This window comes from Lolium rigidum, chromosome 3, assembly GCF_022539505.1.
Source record: "Lolium rigidum isolate FL_2022 chromosome 3, APGP_CSIRO_Lrig_0.1, whole genome shotgun sequence".
Classification (NCBI taxonomy): Eukaryota; Viridiplantae; Streptophyta; class Magnoliopsida; order Poales; family Poaceae; genus Lolium; species Lolium rigidum.
Genome location: NC_061510.1, coordinates 334015910 through 334035738, shown reverse-complemented (window position 1 = coordinate 334035738; position 19829 = coordinate 334015910). Strand labels below are relative to the sequence as shown.

General features: G+C 42.9%; 2 protein-coding genes across 2 annotated transcripts; both read right to left on the bottom strand.

Annotated features, from left to right (window-relative positions):
* Positions 1-4628: 4628 nt before the first annotated feature.
* On the bottom strand, positions 4629-5700 carry LOC124700081 (inactive protein RESTRICTED TEV MOVEMENT 2-like). The gene is made up of 2 exons (XM_047232269.1): positions 5538-5700; positions 4629-5428 (listed from the first exon to the last, which is right to left on the bottom strand). The coding sequence occupies exons 1-2, from the start codon at positions 5632-5634 to the stop codon at positions 4635-4637; spliced, it is 891 nt and encodes a 296-aa protein (XP_047088225.1). The 5' UTR covers positions 5635-5700; the 3' UTR covers positions 4629-4634.
* A 911-nt stretch (positions 5701-6611) lies between these two features.
* Positions 6612-11678, bottom strand: LOC124700080. Its single transcript, XM_047232268.1, has 3 exons — positions 11538-11678; positions 7043-7304; positions 6612-6953 (listed from the first exon to the last, which is right to left on the bottom strand). The coding sequence occupies exons 1-3, from the start codon at positions 11661-11663 to the stop codon at positions 6895-6897; spliced, it is 447 nt and encodes a 148-aa protein (XP_047088224.1). The 5' UTR covers positions 11664-11678; the 3' UTR covers positions 6612-6894.
* Positions 11679-19829: the final 8151 nt, after the last annotated feature.

The window sequence follows — 19829 nt, the reverse complement described above, 5'->3', positions numbered from 1 at the left end:
CCTCTCAATACGAGTAACCGGGAAATTGCCGATATCGAAAACGCAACAAGTGATAAACCCGAAATCCATTTTCGATGAACTATAGCTTGTCATGGAAATAACCACAAGATCTAAAACACCACATGGATAAGATCCAAATACAACCAAGAAACATAATGCAAGGATGCAAAGGTGTGACCGCACTCCGAACGATACGATGGAGTTACTCACTCGAGAGCCCCTTGATAGTACGACCACTATCCTATCAACCGGTCTCCCAACTAAACCACGAGACCGGTAAGAAAGAAACCCTACAAGAGCAAACCTTAACATAGTGCCTTCCACTTTAGCTCGATGATGATGATCTTGACCGCAACAAGATGAAACGCCGTTCTTGATTGTGCTTGCTTGATGTCTTGCGGATTGCTCCCCCATAATCCACTATAGGAGAGCTTCTTCTTCGGTGCATCTTCACATATCCATGAGCACATATGAATGGCAAGCTTCAAGCATGTGAGCTCTTCGAGTTGACTCATGTTGAACTTACACCTCATTTCTTCGTATTTCAACCTTGACGCCAACTAATCGTTCAAGCATTGCCTACGGACAACTCCTACACATATAACTCAATGCAACCATTAGTCATAGGGATTGTCATTAATTACCAAAATCACACATGGTGGCTCTATGCACTTTCAACTGTGTCACTTTAAGTCAAGACTTGACTACTTTTCCAATAAATGGCTACCTTGTATGGCCTTAGGCCATAGGTTTGAGATTTTCCTAGTGAAAAGAGAAGATGCTACATACATAAGAGGCCCATTCTGAAATTCCTTCTGTAGGTCACACAACATTGCTCTCCATGATGTTGCGACCTTCACATTAATAAAAAAAAGCTAAGCAAGATGATCAAGATGAGGGAAGGATATGAGAATGATGAAGATGAGGGAGGATCTGAGGAATAAGAGCAAGAAGAGAAGCCTCTCGAATGAGCTGAGTATGTTTTCAAAATGAAATCACATGCCACGAATGGTGACATCAAAGAATTCTGTTATATTCCTGGTATGTGTGTGGTTTCTCATCAAATGTATGTACTGGCTGCCATCTGGAATCATCCTTTTAATGTTAATTGCATTTTGCAGGATTGACTTTGCCAAATGGGGATCCCAACATTAGAGAGGTTTTTTTTACACAAATATGCATCTCATTATTGTGCTAGACATGTGTGCCATTACTTTTTAGATGATGAAGTAAACAAGTAGAGATTGCTTCATGAGGATGAATTTTACCATCTTCCAACTCCAGTACTTTGTTACATGTCTCCATGGAATTGATGTAGCTAAGAACATCTTTGTGAGTTAATTATTATAGCTCAACCATTTTATGAGAGTATTTACTTTGTGTTTACTAATGTGCTTTACTTAAATTCTTTATTTTAGGTCATTCCATCAAGCTTTGCAAATCTTTACAAGATCCCACGCAAAGGGAGAGCTCTTTTTCTAACCTATGGCATGGATGCACCAATTCATAGGAAGTAAACTATCTCTCATGGAAACCTAGATGAGATAGAGTTTAATAATGGATGGACCAACTTCTCCGACATGAACCAACTACAAGTTGGTTCACTGGTTGATGTGGGAGTGGAAATTAGGGAAGAATGCATTGATATCCCTCCAGAAGTTATGAGGAAGATCATTTTGTATCTACCTAGCTAGATCTTAACTTATAAGGAACATGTGTTTAATGTTGGGAAGTTTCAAAAACTATGTTTAATGCTGGGAACCATGAACTATAGGTTTGTATTGTAACATTAATAAGCACTACTACGTTAATTTAGTTGATGTGAATATCAATCCTTTAAGGAATATCATTTTTTCTATTAATGTATGAACTTAGTTCATACGGTAGGTTCAAATCCTTCTTAGTACTAAATTTTTTTTAGCAAAATGAAGAGTAACCTAGAAATCCCGCGAAATTAAAAAGGCCATTGGTTGTGAATATGTTGCATATTTTAGGATTCTCAATGGAGACAGTATTAATTTTAGACCGTCTCTAGAATCAAATTTTGACCGTCGCTAAAACCAATTTTAATTGAATTTTGAACTAAGCAAACATTTTAAAAATATTTTAGAGTTTCTTCTTATCATATATGCATGTTTATTTAACTTGTATATTTTGATATTCTAATCAAACTTTATAATTTCTTATAAACCAGAAACTCTAGATAAATGCAGAGTGTCTGGATTGTATTTTTTAGCATTTCTTTAACAAAGATTTGTCTAGACTTTATCATTGTAATCACATAACTTAACATACCACTGAGTGTTCTTAATATGATTTTTCAGATTTTATACATTTTATTTCATATTTTATCAAGGAAACAAGTGCATCGACACAACAAGCATCATACCTATGAGGTTGAAATCCAAAGCTTGTACTGCATCCTATACATTTTTCAACATATGAACTTAATATTTTTGGCATAGATCTTCTATGTACACAAATAATCATATATGGGCCTTCATTTAACTTTTATTTTTCTATAATATTTTTCAAATTTAAGAGTTGCTTCTATCCTGGAGTGTCTGAATAAACCCGGAGTTTCCATGCTCTACTCATTTTTTTGTTGGCCTCATGTTTTGTACATATTTTCAATGCATGTATGAACATTTATGTTTTGTACAAATTTCATTGTCCCATGCACCCTCATGTTTTGTACACATTTTTGTAACCGGGGGATTCGGATTTATAGCCGGAGGGTCCGCATTTGTGGTTTTTTGAGACGGTTTGTTTTTTCGTCCATCTATGATAGTTTGGAGGTGTGGCGGCAATAAATTCGGACAAAATAGGGGGTGGAGGAGTTTTGCAGCTACGACTGTTATGATTCCATTTCCATGTCATCGGTTGAAGATTCCACTGATGATAAGCATGTTCTTAGAGGACATGAAAATTTAAACTTTATATATAATACAATAATGTGAAGTTGTATAAGATTCCATGCCTAGCTTAGCTCTGAAATTTAAATGGTTAATTTTTTAAGTAATTGCATAAGTAAATGAATATGGCAACCATATGTGATACCATGCATGTAGATAATATATATACCCATGAGTAGTTTGAATATTTAGCAAGTTAATGTAAGATGTAGATGATCACATCTCTAATATGTGTCCTAATCTTCTTCCCAATGATACCATATTTCTATGTGTTTCATCAGGACCTCAACACATGGGTTCCACAAACTTCTATAAGCAGTATCTGTTTGAAAATGACATGTATCTGACAGAAGATGACGTGAGCTTTCTTTTGGATTTGTGTGATCCCGATTTTCCACCAAAAATCAAGTACTATGTCTACAAAATGACCTATTCATCTGTCATGACAAATAAGTGCAAGGTGGTAAGATGAACATGCATATGATATTTTCTTAAACATGAACAAGCTTGTGATAATTAATTATTTAATAAGTAGAAGTATGCTCATTCTTCAATTCTCTGTACCATAGACATTTGGAGCTGGGTTCACAAATGGGTACCTGAAGAATCTCCTTCGTGACCCTGCTGGTGTACATGTTTCGCGCATGGCCAACAGGAGGCCATGAAAAGTTAAGATGAAGAAGGGGGTTGTGTCAAACAATGCAATCTTGACAGTTGGATGAGACAAGGTTGTGAGGAGGTTCAACTTAAATGAGAAGGACAATGTCTTTTTGTGCTTCCATGAAAAAAGATGATGGAGAGCTACATCTTGTTGAGACCCTTCCAGGCTAATGTTAATGCAATGCTAAGTGTTATCTATGGTACTAAGTATATTTGCTAGACTGCTAGTTTGATGCACTGCAGTATGTATGGATTTGCTATAAAGTTTGATGTATGCACTTCTAGTTCGATGTGCTTGTATATGGATTTCACAACTATGTTTAATGTAATGCTAATCTTAGGGCTAGCTACTTCGGCTAATCTATGTAGTATAATTTATGGAAGCTGGATCATATGTATGTGTCATGTTGTTACAACTGAGTTTGAATTACGTCTTGCTTATTATTGACAATATTTAAAAAAATATTAGAGGCGGGTCTGGAATAATATACAACTCAACCCAACAAAGTTTTCGAGAGCACGACAAAGTATTGGAGCCGATCAAAAATTTAAGCCGTCTGAGTTCCCAAAATTCTTTCAAACGGCCAGGGAAACATGTCGTCTCAGGATGTCATAATGTTCGAGACGTTTGTAATTATGGCCCGTCTGAGGGTGCGATTTTTTTAGCCGATAAGGAAACCGGTTCATTGTGACACGCTATTAGAGACTGAGGCTTTGAGTCGGATAGCAGAATCGTCTGAGGACTATAGACAAGAAGCGGCTCTAAGTACCGAGTTTGTACTAGTGTCCAATCCTCCCTATATGAGTGATCAGGTGGGATACATATAGAAAGTTAAAAGTGTGTGCAAATCATTTTATTTCACTAGGTTCATCAACCAAGCATGTCTTTGTAATCTGCAACACAATATACATGATCAACAAACCACATCCGTATATACTTGCATTTTGGTACTTGCGAGCCTCCTCGGCCCCACCCGCACACGTATGAACTTTCACTCGGCCTCACACGCCTCAAATATATCCTTCGCACCAGCTGCTCGATCACATTCACATTCACATTCACATCTCGTCACCGTAGCTCCCGCTTCCGACAGCCCCATTGCCGTCGCCGCCGACAGCCGCGCTCAGGTTGCGCCACACGTACACTGTGATCCCGACGAGCACCACCACCGCCACCGCCACGTTCACCAGCAGACCACGGCGCCTCCTCTGCTGCGCCATGTCCATGTCCCCCATCATCCCCTCCTCCTCCTTGGGTTTCTTCATCTCCTCCACCATCTTCCGATCTTCCTCCATCTTTCCTCTCGTCTCCCTTTCCATCCGCTTCTCCTCCTCTTCGGCCGCCGCCGCCGCTTGCGCCTTCTTGGCCTCATCTTTCAACCAGTCCTCCGCCGGCTTCGGGGTGGCAGCAGCTGGTGCTGGCACGGGAGGCGCGGGAATTGCCGGCGCAGGGATATCCGACGGCTTCCTGGGCAGCGACGGCCTGCGGTCAGGGAAGGACTTCTTAGTGGGCACAGGAGGCAGCACCGTCGGCTTCGCTGGTTCAGGGAGCGCCGGTGGCGGCTTCTGGGGCGCGGCAGTTGTCGGCCTCCTCGGCTCGGGCTTGGGCGTCGCCGGCGTCGGCATGGCCGGTGTCGCCGGCGGGGCCTTGTGCGAGGGGTGCTTCTTGGGGAGCGTTATGGTGAGCGCCTCGTTCTCGAACTTGGCTCGGATGCCGTCGACGTTGCAGTCGGAGGGGAGCTGGAGGTCCTTCTGGAAGCGGCTCCACTTGTTGCCCTCCAATGGCCGCTCGCCGCGCGTCCGCAGGTGGCGGTGGTTGTCCACCAACACCCGTATCTCCTCCCTCTTAAACCCTGCGCGCCATGTTCCCATATACATACAGATCGATCATGTCAGAGTTCATGTAATTGCTGACTCTTGTATGCAGCGAGATGAACTCATGAAGTGATATGAATTGCTTGCCTGGGACGATGATCTTGACGAAGCTGGCGTCCGCGGAGTGGCTCCATTCGACGACGGGGGTGTACTCCTCGTAGGTGCGGTTCATGGCCCTGTCCATGGCTAGCTGATCGATGTGACAAATTCACTGGAAGAATGTTCGTGTTTTGGGATGCTTGTGCTGGTGCTGGTGAGTGATGCCGGTGGTCTTTTTGCTGTGGAGATGTATATATATAGTCGCAGGCAGCCTAGCTCTCGGGAGTCAGGACTCAGGGGAGGGAGGAAGAATAGATTCTTGGATGGATCAGACATGGCTTGGTGGACAAGTGATATTTTCCTCTCTTTTGGAATTCCTACCTGTGCGTCGGCAAAGCAAAGTGATCGATCAAGTATTCCTTGCTCTTTTGGGAGGCTGGAAAATGCCGGTGGATTTGCAGCCTTAACGGAGAAGGAGATGTTGCTCCAAGGCTCAAGAGAAGCATATTGGTTAGCTACGGTAGGTATTAATTAGGGCCATATGTAATTTGATCTAACACAGGGCAAACTTTACACATCTGAGTGCGTGTACGCAATCGATCGATGGCAAATTATCAGTTTTCCGAGTTAAATCTTTTTTCTTTTTGAAAGCTTTCCGAGTTAAACCTTTATACTAATGCGAGTGAGTTCTCTACTATAGCCGTCTCGGAGCCTATTTTGATATTCGAACTAGGCTCAGTTGCTTATAACTTGTAAATTCCGTGATGTTGACCGTTCATTCTAGTCAACCTTGATCACAGAACAGCTATTCTTACTTGAGAACATTTGGATATTACCGCATCATTTTTCATCCCAACAGGCAATAGTAATAAGTACACAGCTGTTTTTCTTTACCTGGAGAATATGCACATGCACAAATTGAAAAATGGGGCAAAGAATATGTGCGATGTACGGCTACCTGTCCAAGCATAAGGCAGCAGCTCAACAAGTAGATGACATATGTCTGCTGCTTTTGTTTCACTGTGTGCATGTTCTGAAGGCAAAACCGCTTTATCTGAATCTTCAAAGACAGAACAAATGGATCAATGAGCGAGCATAGCCAAACCGTTGGGAACAGTAAGCTGACATAACAGAGATCCTTTTGAATAGTACAAAATAATGTCGGATGTTCGAACAGAAACGGACACAAGCTGGAGCAGCTGACTCAGCACCAGATGATTTAGTACAGCGACATTGTTTATACGTTATGCTTCTCTTTGCTCGTCTTGCACAAGCCCAAATCCCAACTGACTTTCAACTGTAAACCTCTTTGCTGCGGAAGCATTGTAACCCTGGCCGATGTACACGAAGAAGATGCTACTTGAATTACATTCTTTTGTTTGCGAGAATCACAAACTTCCGCACTTCACGTGTGTCCACGACCTCCGCATTTGGAGCACATAATGTTTCCAGTTCCTCCACAGCCTACAGTAATTGCAACACAAACATACATGAATCATGTACGATACATACAGCAGTAACAAATTACTGCAGAAGTGATCAAACTTGTTTACCTAGACATCTGACTTTTACGATAATTCCTTGGCTCTCCATTATCGAGTCGACGTACAAACCTGAACCAGCACAAGTTCTGCACAACACAGCGCCTTTAGTTTCACAGCTCACACAAGGAGGATTCTTCCCAACTTCCTTCTTTTCCAAGTCTAAACCAGTTGGTGTCCCAATATCCTCCTCTGAAACAGATTTGTCATAGCAGAATAGTTTTTCGAGGTTACTCTTGCTTCTTTGCAGGCCATTAACTGCACTCGCTCTAATCTGTATTGGTAAGAAAACTTATTAAACAGTCTTCTACTATCAAACTGGATGTCACTTAGCTAGCCAATCCACATCATGCAATAGAAGACAGAGAATAAAGGGGAACAAAATAACAGCCATAGGATAGTAAAAGATACTCATCCAACTTCCAGTCTCCAGAGTAGATCGTGTGTAGGCTGAGGCTGAAAAGAAAGACACCTACTACGAATATTTAACCAACAGCATTGCTGGATTCACCAAGAAAAGGAATTCTGTTGCTATTGCTCTTCCAGCATTTTCAGTGTGCGTGAGTCTAGGTAACAAGGTAAATGAAGGCTGGACACAACAAATTAAGCAGTATTTTCTACCTTAAGTGACAGTAGCAATGGGCCCAGATTAACTTGGCATAATATGAGCACATTGACTTCGTAAACCACACATAACGGATTAGATAACCTAGTTGGCTTTTGGGTTAAAAGATACATACAGGGGGAAGGCAGCTTGTGGAGAAGAGTGGTGGATGCCAAATATAATACAAAAAATCCTAACATCTTATGTTGCCAAGATTTGAATCCCTCTGTCTTTTGGAAAGGGATGATGTGGGCTTCTAGAGCTGTCAAATTTGGTTACAATGAATGTAGGCAATGGTAAGCTAGTAACATTTTGGGAGGACACTTGGTTTGGTAATGCTCCTTTTTTTTGGAGCAACCGGCAGGAGCACTGCCTATTCATTAAGAAGAGGGAAATTTGGTCAGTTTATAAGGAAAACTGGCCGAAAACCGTACAACCCAAACTCCACACACCGGCCCCGAGTAGTAATGCTCCTTTAGCTACATGGTATTGGGACATATACTTTGTAGTTAATCAACAAATGAAAACTGTTGCATATCTTTGGGATGGTCAACAACTAAAATGTGACTTTAGGAGAACTTTCACCACAAGTATGATGGATATGTGGTTTGAAATCGTCGAAATTGCTAGAGCTATTAACTTCTCTACAGAGGAGGACCAACTTATTTGGAAATATGAATCTAATGGGATTTATTCTTCCAAATCTTTATCTGCTGTAATCAATTTTAGAGGAGTGAAACCTGTTTTTTTGCATGCTGTTTGGGAACTAAAAATTCCCCCTAGAGTCCAGATATTCCTTTGGCTGTTATCTCAGAATAAGATTATGACTAGAGATAATCTCAGACACAGAGGTATTCCAAAACCCCTGGAGTGTGAGTTATTTAAAGAATTCGAGCCTGTTAAACACCTGTTCTTTGATTGCTTAATATCTAAATTGCTCTGGTCAGAAGTAAATGAGGTCTTTGATGTAATGATTACTGACTTTCTTTCTCTTGCTTCAAAATGGCTTTGCAACAAAAGATATGTGCAATTCAATGTGATTTCATCCGCTGCAGTCTGGAGCATATAGAACAATAGAAACCATCTGTTGTTTAACAGGAAAACTTGGATTTCTATGAAACAGGTATGGGGACTGATTCTCTCATATCTAAGGACCTGGCAACTGCCTTTCAAAGACCAGGCATGGGATCTGGTGGAAAAATACAAAGCTGTCCTGATAAGAAAACTGAAGAGTCTACCATCCTTGATGCCAGACTAAAGTGCACCTCCTTCGACTGGATTTCTTCCTAGAAGACTACTTCTTCTCCCTACGGCGGGCGCGCAACTGTATCCTATCTGATGGAGCACCCCGAAGAGGCAGATAAGGTGCATGTTGTGACAAGCTGAAGCAAAAAGGGCAGGAAACACACAGGAAAAAAGCGAGAAGAAGGATGGAGGGGTAGTAGCTTGTTTTCTGTCTATAGTTCCTAGTTGTCTCCACTATCATCGGTTTGTAATAAGCTTGCTTGGTAGTCGTTTGCTGGAGATCTTAGACTGTCTTTGGATCAGGTGGCCTAGTGTGGCTCCCTGTTGATCTAAAAAAATAACGGATTAGATATTTTAAGAGAAGGTTGCATCCGACATATATACTTATGAGCCAACAATTAGTGTCAGTTGTCACTGAAAGGCACTTACATGCTGGGACTTATAATCAGTAAAGATGAACTTCATTGTCAGTAAGAGAAACTTCCAGCAATAGGACATCAAGTAGGTGGAATGGGCCATGCACACAAGGTATTCTAGTTTTGTGTCACAGCTAAATGCAGACAATCAACACCGATTGATTCCACCTGGTTAATTCTGTATAATTTCTGATTCTAATCCATCTACAATGTACTCTTCTCACTGTTACAGCCTACCAATAACTCCATCAGAATATGCTGACATTTGATTCTATATATGCAAACTATTCTACAGTGAAAGGTAACATATGAATACTTCTCAGTTTCTGTCAATTACGGTTTGACAAAGCTTCACCAGTTGACATAAGAAATGCAGATATTCCAATAAGAACCAAGGACATGGTTCATAATCATAGTTTGGCATCAAAACAGATTTAGTATCCATTTCATCCGCACACAACATATCATTTTAGACAGAAGGCTCATAGTGAGCTAGCTTTAAATTAATAAAGCCACAACCTGCAAAGCGTACAGGGTACTGTGCTATGGTTGCTAGCTACAGATTACAAGCACATAAAACAGGACAAGAACATAAAACCGCAAAAGATACAGTCAACAAGAAAAATAAATGAAGTGCTAAAACTACTAAATGTTCACTTGATCCCATCGATGGAGTCAAAGCTTCTGCTGCAAGGGAGGCTACGCCTGCAAGCTTCAAGCATCGGAGAATATCTGCTGAACACCGGAATGACACATGAAAACTTCAGAAGCCAAAATCCCAGCAAGGGACGGCACCGGAACAGTCCAAATTAATGGACCCTCACTCGCACCGACACAGCCATCCACGGGTATCCACCAAGCAGTTACAGTAGCCAAGCAGGACTCAGGGGTCTGAAGGAGAGGGGTTTCAAGTTGATGCCTCCAAGGAGGGGATTGGTGCCCAGGGTTGTCGGCGGCATCACAGAAAATGACCAAGGTCATGCCAAGGTGTTGCAAGTGCCCCAACCACAAGCCCAAGAGAAGAACGTTGTCAATGAACCAAACTAACTTGATGTTGGCTCACAGCTGAGGATGAAACCACCGGCGTCTCCAATGGCATGACGCTGACTCAGACTACTCCCCTTGGCTCAGGATCGACCAAACCAGAAGACTCGCCTTATATAAGTGGCCAGGCTGACATCAATGGAATCTGGCAGCAACAAAGGGGTCTCGGGGTGAACCGAAATTCAATACGGAGACCAATGGCACCACCAAGAAGGGAAACAAGTAGGACGGATTGACACAAGAAGACACAATGTAGGGAATTTTATTAGAATGTGCTTACAAAGGCATCAGAAGCCAACCAACACATAAGACAGGCATTTTCTTGGCATTTTCGCCATTCCGAAAACAACATTGCATAAAATGGAATGCAGTAGTAACTCCTGGCCCATTCGACCCATGAATATTTCGACAAATCCGTTTCAGCTTTTTGCTGGTCCATTTAGACAGGTTTACTATTTTCAGAAACCATAAATTTAGGAATTTCCTCATCCGTGCAGTACAGCTAAGTCCTAACCCTTTGGATGAAACAAGTCCTAGATTCTTCTCCTTTGTTTCCACCAAGACGGCAGCAAACAGTTGTCGACCAAATGCTAGACAGTAAACAGGACGCACTAGAATATAAATCTAGCCGCCAAGCGCCACAACGCGAAATTCCAACCACCTTCTGAAGCAGTGACCCCGGGAGGGAAGCATCGGCATCACAACCCAACCAACGCATGAGACATGCATTTTCTTGGCATTTTCACCATTCCGGAAACAACATTGCGCAAAATGGAATGCAGTAATTCCTAGCCCATTCGACCGTGGACATTGCATTAGCTCATTCTGATAAAAATTTCTCCCCACTTTTTATTGGTTCATTTAGACGACAGGTTTACTGTTTTCAGAGGCCATCATAAATGTAGAAATTTCCCCATTCGAACAGTATAGACAAGTCCTAGCGCATTCTGCTTCATTTCCACTAGACATGACGAACAATTTGGGACCAAAAGGTAAACAGGGCACACCAAAACACGAATCCGGCCGCGAAGCGCCACAACATCAAATCCCAGACACCTTCAGAATCAGCAACCCCGGGAGGGAAGCATCGGAGGCTCGGAGCTACAGGCCTAACGATCCCCGCAGCCGAACTGACCAGCCATATAATGGTGAAGTGCCAAGAAAGTAGGTGCTCCAAGGAGCAGGTGCTAGAGTGTACCTTGGTGGAAACTGCGCGGGGGGCGGGGCGGGCCGACGGGAGAAACCGCCCCAGGGACCGTCTGCCGTGGCGGGGCGGCGCCGTCGAGGCGGCGGGCGGCGGGCGGAGCCTAGCCGAGACCTCCATCACCGGCTGGTGGGAAAGAAGAATTCCTCGCCTCCGTCGCCAGTGGGGGAGAAGAAGAGGACGGGGAGCTCCTCGGATTGTTCGACGGATTTCCAAAGCAGCAGCTTCGGGTTCATCGCCCGGACGGGACAGCCCACGTGCAGGCTCCGTGACGGGCCGTGAAAGTGCTTGGGCCGGCCTAGCTCGGCTGTTAGTGAAGGTCATTGTTGGGCTTTCGGGAACGGTAGTTTGTTTGCTTCGTCCGGCCCAGCTTGCTAACATGAAATCGAAACGAAGCAAAACCATTGCCTTTACCCTGAAAATTTCAGATAAGAACTAGCTAAGAAAAGTACTCACTTCGATATTAATTATGATGTATCTAAACTAAAATGTATCAAGATATATCCATATTAGAGATAAGTAAATGGATTTTTTTAGATTGTAAGGGCCACATGGCACCCAATTTCATTTAAGAAATTGAAGTCAGTTGTACAAGAGAAAAGAATAAACGTTTACACTCAGAGTAGCTAAAACTCTCCAGGCTCAGCCACACAAACTAGAAGAAACCTTCTAAAAAGAGCTCTAAACTCCAAGAACAGCTCTACAAACAAACAGCCTTGACCATATTACATCCACCACATCGGCAGGAAAGTCTCTAAACATAAAGAACCCAGACTTCTAGTTGATGCAAGTCAACCGTCACAGATCCTATTTATTATAGGCGTCCACCCATGTCTTCTGCAGAACATTTCGCTCGCAATGCTTCGGATCCGATCAGACACCGTCGCAGGAGATTTTGTGTAAGGGTACATTGCCCCTATGTGTGGTTTTGGTAATTAATGACAACCCCTATGGATTAATGTTTTTCATTGAGTTTATATGAAGGAATATTCCATAGGTGCTACTTGTACTCCATGTGTTGGATTCAAGTATGGATGTCGTGTAGATGGAGGTATACCTTGTGTATTGGCATCAAGATCATCGGTATGAAGATATATATGTGATATGATCAAGAAGAAGAAACGTAAGATGGAGTTCTTATGTGGAACTCAATATTAGCCATGCTCTATCTTATGTGAATATGAGAAGATACAAGGTTGAGTTGGGCAAGTTCAAGATGAGCATCTCAAGTGAATCACATTCTTGAAGCTTGCCATCCATTTGGTGATAATGGACTAGTGAAGATGTGCATCAATGGAGCTTTCCCATCATAGTGTATGGGGGAGCATTTGTGAGTCTTCACGAAGCAACATTGGTCAAGTGAGGTATTCCGTCTTGAGTGAAGCTTGAAGAGTTATCATCAAGATCAAGCGGGATGCGCAAGGCAAAGGTATGACCTTGCTAGGTTTTCCTTTTACCGGTCTCAAGGTGGATGTTGGGAGACCGGATTATAGGATAGATAGCCGCACTATTAAGAGGGGCTTTCGGTTGAGTAACTTGATCACATCGTCTTAGGGAGCTCAATCCTTTGCATACTTTGCATATACTTATTGCTTCTTGGTGTTTCTCTATGTGAGGTTCTTGAGCTTGTTGCTAGCTTTACAACAAGCCTAAGTTCATCGAAAACGGAGTTTGCATGCATCTTCTATGGCGTTTTCTAGGTTTGGTAATTTTACCGGTTATTCATGATATAAGGTTCTACCTTTTATATTCATGATAAAATTCCCTTCCACAGATTCTTGAGTTTGCACTTTTTATAGGATAGCATTTGTCGTTATCTTCCAAATGAAATTAGTTTCATGTCAATCGGAGTTCGGGAGCTCTAGTTATTAAAGGAAAAGGAAAAAGAAGAAAAAGAGGAAAAAGAAAAGAGGGGCAGCCGGTTGGCGACCGGTCCGCCGGGCCGCACGCCGGCCCACCCGGTCCGCACCGGGCGCCAACCGGACCGGGCGCCATCCGGCCCACGCGTCGGCCTGGCCCCGGCAGCCTCCCCGGTCCGACCGGGATCCGACCGGGCCGCCTCTCCGTCCGGAGGCCCACGCGGCTCGCGCCCCCGACGCGCCCCGCGCGCCCCGGGCATTCCCGCCGCTCGGTGGCCTCTTCCGCCTCGCCCGGTCAGTGGGCCGGCCCGACCGGACAGGCCACCGGCCTCTCCGGCCCAGGCTCCGGTCGGCCGGCCTGCTGGCCGGCCTGGGCACTTTTTTACCCGTTTTTTATGCGATTTTCACCCGGTTCTCTCCCCAACGGTTATTTCTTCTTCCCCCACTATAAATACCTGTCTTCTACCTTGAGACAACAACTCCTTCCCCTTTCTCTCACCTCCATTGTTGCATTTGAAGAAGTTGCTCTCTCCCTTGATTCCTCCAACCATTCTTGCTCATACTTGAGGATTTGAGAGAGGAGATCTAGATCTACACTTCCACCAAACCATTTCTCCTCTAAGTGAGGGAATCTCTTGGGATCTAGATCTTGGAGTCTTTGGTTGACTTTCCCCCTTGTTCTTCCTCTCCAATCTCATCCTAGCATTCGTTGCTTTGGTGGGATTTGAGTGTGAAGGACTTGAACACCTCCGGTGTTCTTGCTTTGCATCATTGCATAGTGTTGAGCTCTCCACCACGATTTGTTCGAGTGAGAGACCGTGAGCTTGTTACTCTTGGAGGGTGACCTCCTAGTTGGCTTGGTTGGTGTCCCGGTGATCTCTTCGTGGAAGATTGTGAAGGGGCCCGGGCTTCTCCTTCGTGGAGCTTGTGAAGTGGTTGTGGAGCTTGCTATCTCCGGAGCGGAGGAAAAGCTAACCATAAGGAAAGGGCCATTATCCTTCGTGGGTGTGGTTCGGAGAATAGGGTGAGCCTTCGTGGCGCGGGGAATCCTTCGTGGGACCTCCACTCCTCCAAACGTGACGTACCTTGTTGCAAAGCAAGGGAACACGGGAATACATCCTCGTCTCCGCGTGCCTCGGTTATTTCTATACCCGAGCTCTCTTTCCTTGTGATAGCCATCGTGCTTGAAGTATATATATCTTGCTATCACTTGTGCTACATATATATTGTGCCTATCTTGCTTAGCTCTAGTTGCTATTGTTACACTTAGTTGAGCTTAGCATATTTAGGGTTTGTGCTTGTAAACTAAACGATAGTTTAATTCCGCATTCTTACAAGACAAATCCGCAAGAGTTTGTAATTGCCTATTCACCCCCCCCCTCTAGGCGACATCTCGATCTTTCAATTGGTATCATAGCAAGGTCTCTCCTTGTTTTAGGCTTCACCGCCTTGAGAGTAAAGATGTCGGCTAGTATAGTGCACAATGACACAATTATCTTTGTTGGCACAAATTATCATTTGTGGCGAAATTGCTTGCTTTGCAATCTTTGAACCTTGTGTCCAAACATTGAGCAATTTCTAGATGTAGGTTTTTCTCCTCCGATGGATCCTCAAAATCTATCTTTAGAGGACGAGAAAAACTTACATCTTGAAGCTCTAGTATCTATTGAGCTTTTATTCTCCTTCAGACCCGATTTTCATAGGTTCTTGATATATATAAAGCGAAAGTCGTCTCATGAGATGTGGATCAAGCTTAAAGAAATGTTTGGTGGATCCACTTCTCAATTGGTCGGTGGTGACTCCGAGGAGCTCTCTTCCCCTTCACATCATGAAGAGCTCCAAGTTGCTTCACCTCCGGTCGTGATGAGTTATCATCTTCTTCCACTTCACCAACGTGTAGCAAGACACGAGGTAATGATATGGTGAGTGGTGAGGAAAATTGCAATGTTGATATTGTGCTCAATAGTGATGATTCTTCATCTCTATCCCATTGTAATGCTTCCTCTTTGGACTTAAACACATCTAGCATTGAAAATAACCTACATGCTTGTGTTGATAGTCCTTGCATATCATGTGTAAATTGCTTACATAGATCTCATGATGATATGCTTACCTTGTCTTGCTCCCATAATCAAAATGCTTATATTTCCTCTAGTTGTTTGTTGACTAACAATGTAGAGGAAACCAAACACTCTATGGATCAAGACACGTTTTCAAATGAGGATTCAAGAATATCTTCATCTTCATCCTCCGGTATGCACATGTGCCTTATGGCAAATGGATCAAAGGTATCTCCTACTTTGACTCCTAACACATCCTCTAATGATGAGAATGATGATGATGATAATGATGAAGAATATAATACCTTGGTGCATAATATGTCAATAGTATATGCTTCTCTTCATGGTAATAATGAAGCTCGTGCTAATCTCGAACACTCTATGGATACCTTGAATAAATATAGGGAAACCATAGTGGAGTTGGAGTCCCATGTTGAAAATGAGGAAATGAGATTCACTCTCCTCAAGCATGAGCTAAAAGATGAGAAGCATACTAATTTTATGCTTACACAAAAAATTGAATCCTATATGCATGAAAATGAGAAAACTATTGTTGATGCTTGTGCTACTAACTCTAATTCTTGTGAAGCATCTACCTTAGAGGAGAATGTTGAGCTAAGGGCTCAACTTGAGTTGCTAACTAGCAATTATAGGGAATTGGAAGAAAGTCATAAAAAGCTCTCAAGCTCTCATGATGATCTTCTAATTTCCTATGATGGGCTAAAATTAGCTCATGAGGCAAGTATCACTAAGGTAACATCTTGTGAGCCTCATATGGATGTTAGCACAATCTCTACTACTAATGCTATATTGCCATGTGCTAGTCCTTGTAATCCATCTAGTCAAACTTGTGATACACCTTGTGTTGGATTACTCACTTTTCCTTGTTGCTCTAACAATGAAGCTTCTACTTCCTCTAGTACTTGTATTTCTACTAACCATGTAGAGGAAATAAAAGAGCTCGAGGCCCAAGTCCTTTCTTTGAAGAAAGACTTGGAAAAGCGTCATGAAGGGAAATCCGCACTTGACAAGATGTTGAGTGCGCAACAATCCCCCAATGACAAGAGTGGACTTGGATTCAACTCCAATAACAAGAACAAGTCCAAGAGCAAGAGCAACAAGAAGAAGGGCCAAGATAAAGTCGATGATCCGGCCAAGTTGGTTTGCTTCAACTGCAAGGTTGAAGGGCATTGATGGCGTGTATTTCACACGTTCGTTGGGCAACCCCAAGAGGAAGGTATGATGCGCACAGCAGCAAGTTTTCCCTCAGAAAGAAACCAAGGTTTATCGAACCAGGAGGAGCCAAGAAGCACGTTGAAGGTTGATGGCGGCGGGATGTAGTGCGGCGCAACACCGGAGATTCCGGCGCCAACGTGGAACCTGCACAACACAACCAAAGTACTTTACCCCAACGAAACAAGTGAGGTTGTCAATCTCACCGGCTTGCTGTAACAAAGGATTAACCGTATTGTGTGGAAGATGATTGTTTGCGGAGAAAATAGTAAAACAAGTATTGCAAGCAGATTTATATTTCAAGTATTAAAGAATGGACCGGGGTCCACAGTTCACTAGAGGTGTCTCTCCCATAAGATAAAAGCATGTTGGGTGAACAAATTACAGTCGGGCAATTGACAAATAGAGAGGGCATAACAATGCACATACATGACATGATAAGTATAGTGAGATTTAATTGGGCATTACGACAAAGTACATAGACCGCCATCCAACCGCATCTATGCCTAAAAAGTCCACCTTCGGGTTATCGTCCGAACCCCCTCCAGTATTAAGTTGCAAAGCAACGGACAATTGCATTAAGTATGGTGCGTAATGTAATCAATAACTACATCCTCGGACATAGCGCCAATGTTTTATCCCTAGTGGCAACAAGCACAACACAACCTTAGAACTTTCGTCACCTGTCCCAGGTGTCAATGCAGGCATGAACCCACTATCGAGCATAAATACTCCCTCTTGGAGTTAAAAGTAAAAACTTGGCCAGAGCCTCTACTAGTAACGGAGAGCATGCAAGATCATAAACAACACATATGTAATAACTTGATAATTAACATGACATGGTATTCTCTATCCATCGGATCCCGACAAACACAACATAGAGTATTACAGATAGATGATCTTGATCATGTTAGGCAGCTCACAAGATCCAACAATGAAGCACGATGAGGAGAAGACAACCATCTAGCTACTGCTATGGACCCATAGTCCAGGGGTGAACTACTCACTCATCACTCCGGAGGCGACCATGGCGGTGTAGAGTCCTCCGGGAGATGAATCCCCTCTCCGGCAGGGTGCCGGAGGAGATCTCCGTAATCCCCCGAGATGGGATCGGCGGCGGCGGCGTCTCGGCAAGGTTTTCCGTATCGTGGTTTTTCGCATCGGGGTTTCGCGACGGAGGCTTTAAGTAGGCGGAAGGGCGGAGTCGGGGGCCCGACGAGGGGGCCACACCATAGGCGGCGCGGGCCCCCTAGGCCGCGCCGCCTTGTGGTGTCGCCACCTCGTGGCCCCACTTCGTATGTTCTTCGGTCTTCCGGAAGCTCCGTGGAAAAATAGGCCCCCGGGTCTTCGTTTCGTCCAATTCCGAGAATATTTCGTTACTAGGATTTCTGAAACCAAAAACAACAGAAAACGAGAACTGGCACTTCGGCATCTCGTTAATAGGTTAGTTCCAGAAAATGCACGAATATGACATAAAGTGTGCATAAAACATGTAGGTATCATCAATAATATGGCATAGAACATAAGAAATTATCGATACGTCGGAGACGTATCAAGCATCCCCAAGCTTAGTTCTGCTCGTCCCGAGCAGGTAAAACGATAACAAAGATAATTTCTGAAGTGATATGCCATCATAACCTTGATCATACTATTTGTAAACATATGTAGTGAATGCAGCGATCAAAACAATGGTAATGACATGAGTAAACAAGTGAATCATAAAGCAAAGACTTTTCATGAATAATACTTCAAGACAAGTATTAATAAGTCTTGCATAAGAGCTAACTCATAAAGCAATAAATCAAAGTAAAGGCATTGAAGCAACACAAAGGAAGATTAAGTTTCAGCGGTTGCTTTCAACTTGTAACATGTATATCTCATGGATAATAGTCAACATAGAGTAATATAACAAGTACAATATGCAAGTATGTAGGAATCAATGCATAGTTCACACAAGTGTTTGCTTCTTGAGGTGGAGAGAGATAGGTGAACTGACTCAACATAAAAGTAAAAAGAATGGTCCTTCAAAGAGGAAAGCATCGATTGCTATATTTGTGCTAGAGCTTTTATTTTGAAAACATGAAACAATTTTGTCAACGGTAGTAATAAAGCATATGAGTTATGTACATTATATCTTACAAGTTGCAAGTCTCATGCATAGTATACTAATAGTGCCCGCACCTTGTCCTAATTAACTTGGACTACCGGATCTTTGCAATGCACATGTTTTGACCAAGTGTCACAATGGGGTACCTCCATGCCGCCTGTACAAAGGTCTAAGGAGAAAGCTCGCATTTTGGATTTCTCGCTTTTGATTATTCTCAACTTAGACATTCATACCGGGACAACATGGACAACAGATAATGGACTCCTCTTTAATGCATAAGCATGTGGCAACAATTATTATTCTCATATGAGATTGAGGATATATGTCCAAACCGAAACTTCCACCATGAATCATGGCTTTAGTTAGCGGCCCAAAGTTCTTCTCTAACAATATGCATGCTCCAACCATGAAGGTGGTAGATCTCTCTTGCTTCGGACAAGACGGACATGCATAGCAACTCACATGATATCCAACAAAGAATAGTTGATGGCGTCCCCGAAACATGGTTATCGCTCAACAAGCAACTTAATAAAAGATAAAGTGCATAAGTACATATTCAATACCACAATAGTTTTTAAGCTATTTGTCCCATGAGCTATATATTGCAAAGGTGAATGATGGAATTTTAAAGGTAGCACTCAAGCAATTTACTTTGGAATGGCGGATAAATACCATGTAGTAGGTAGGTATGGTGGACACAAATGGCATAGTGGTTGGCTCAAGTATTTTGGATGCATGAGAAGTATTCCCTCTCGATACAAGGTTTAGGCTAGCAAGGTTATTTGAAACAAACACAAGGATGAACGGTACAGCAAAACTCACATAAAAGACATATGGTAAACATTATAAGACTCCATACCGTCTTCCTTGTTGTTCAAAACTCAATACTAGATGTTATCTAGACTCTAGAGAAACCAAATATGCAAACCAAATTAACAAGCTCTAAGTATTTCTTCATTAATGGGTGCAAAGTATATGATGCAAGAGCTTAAACATGAGCACAACAATTGCCAAGTATCAAATTATC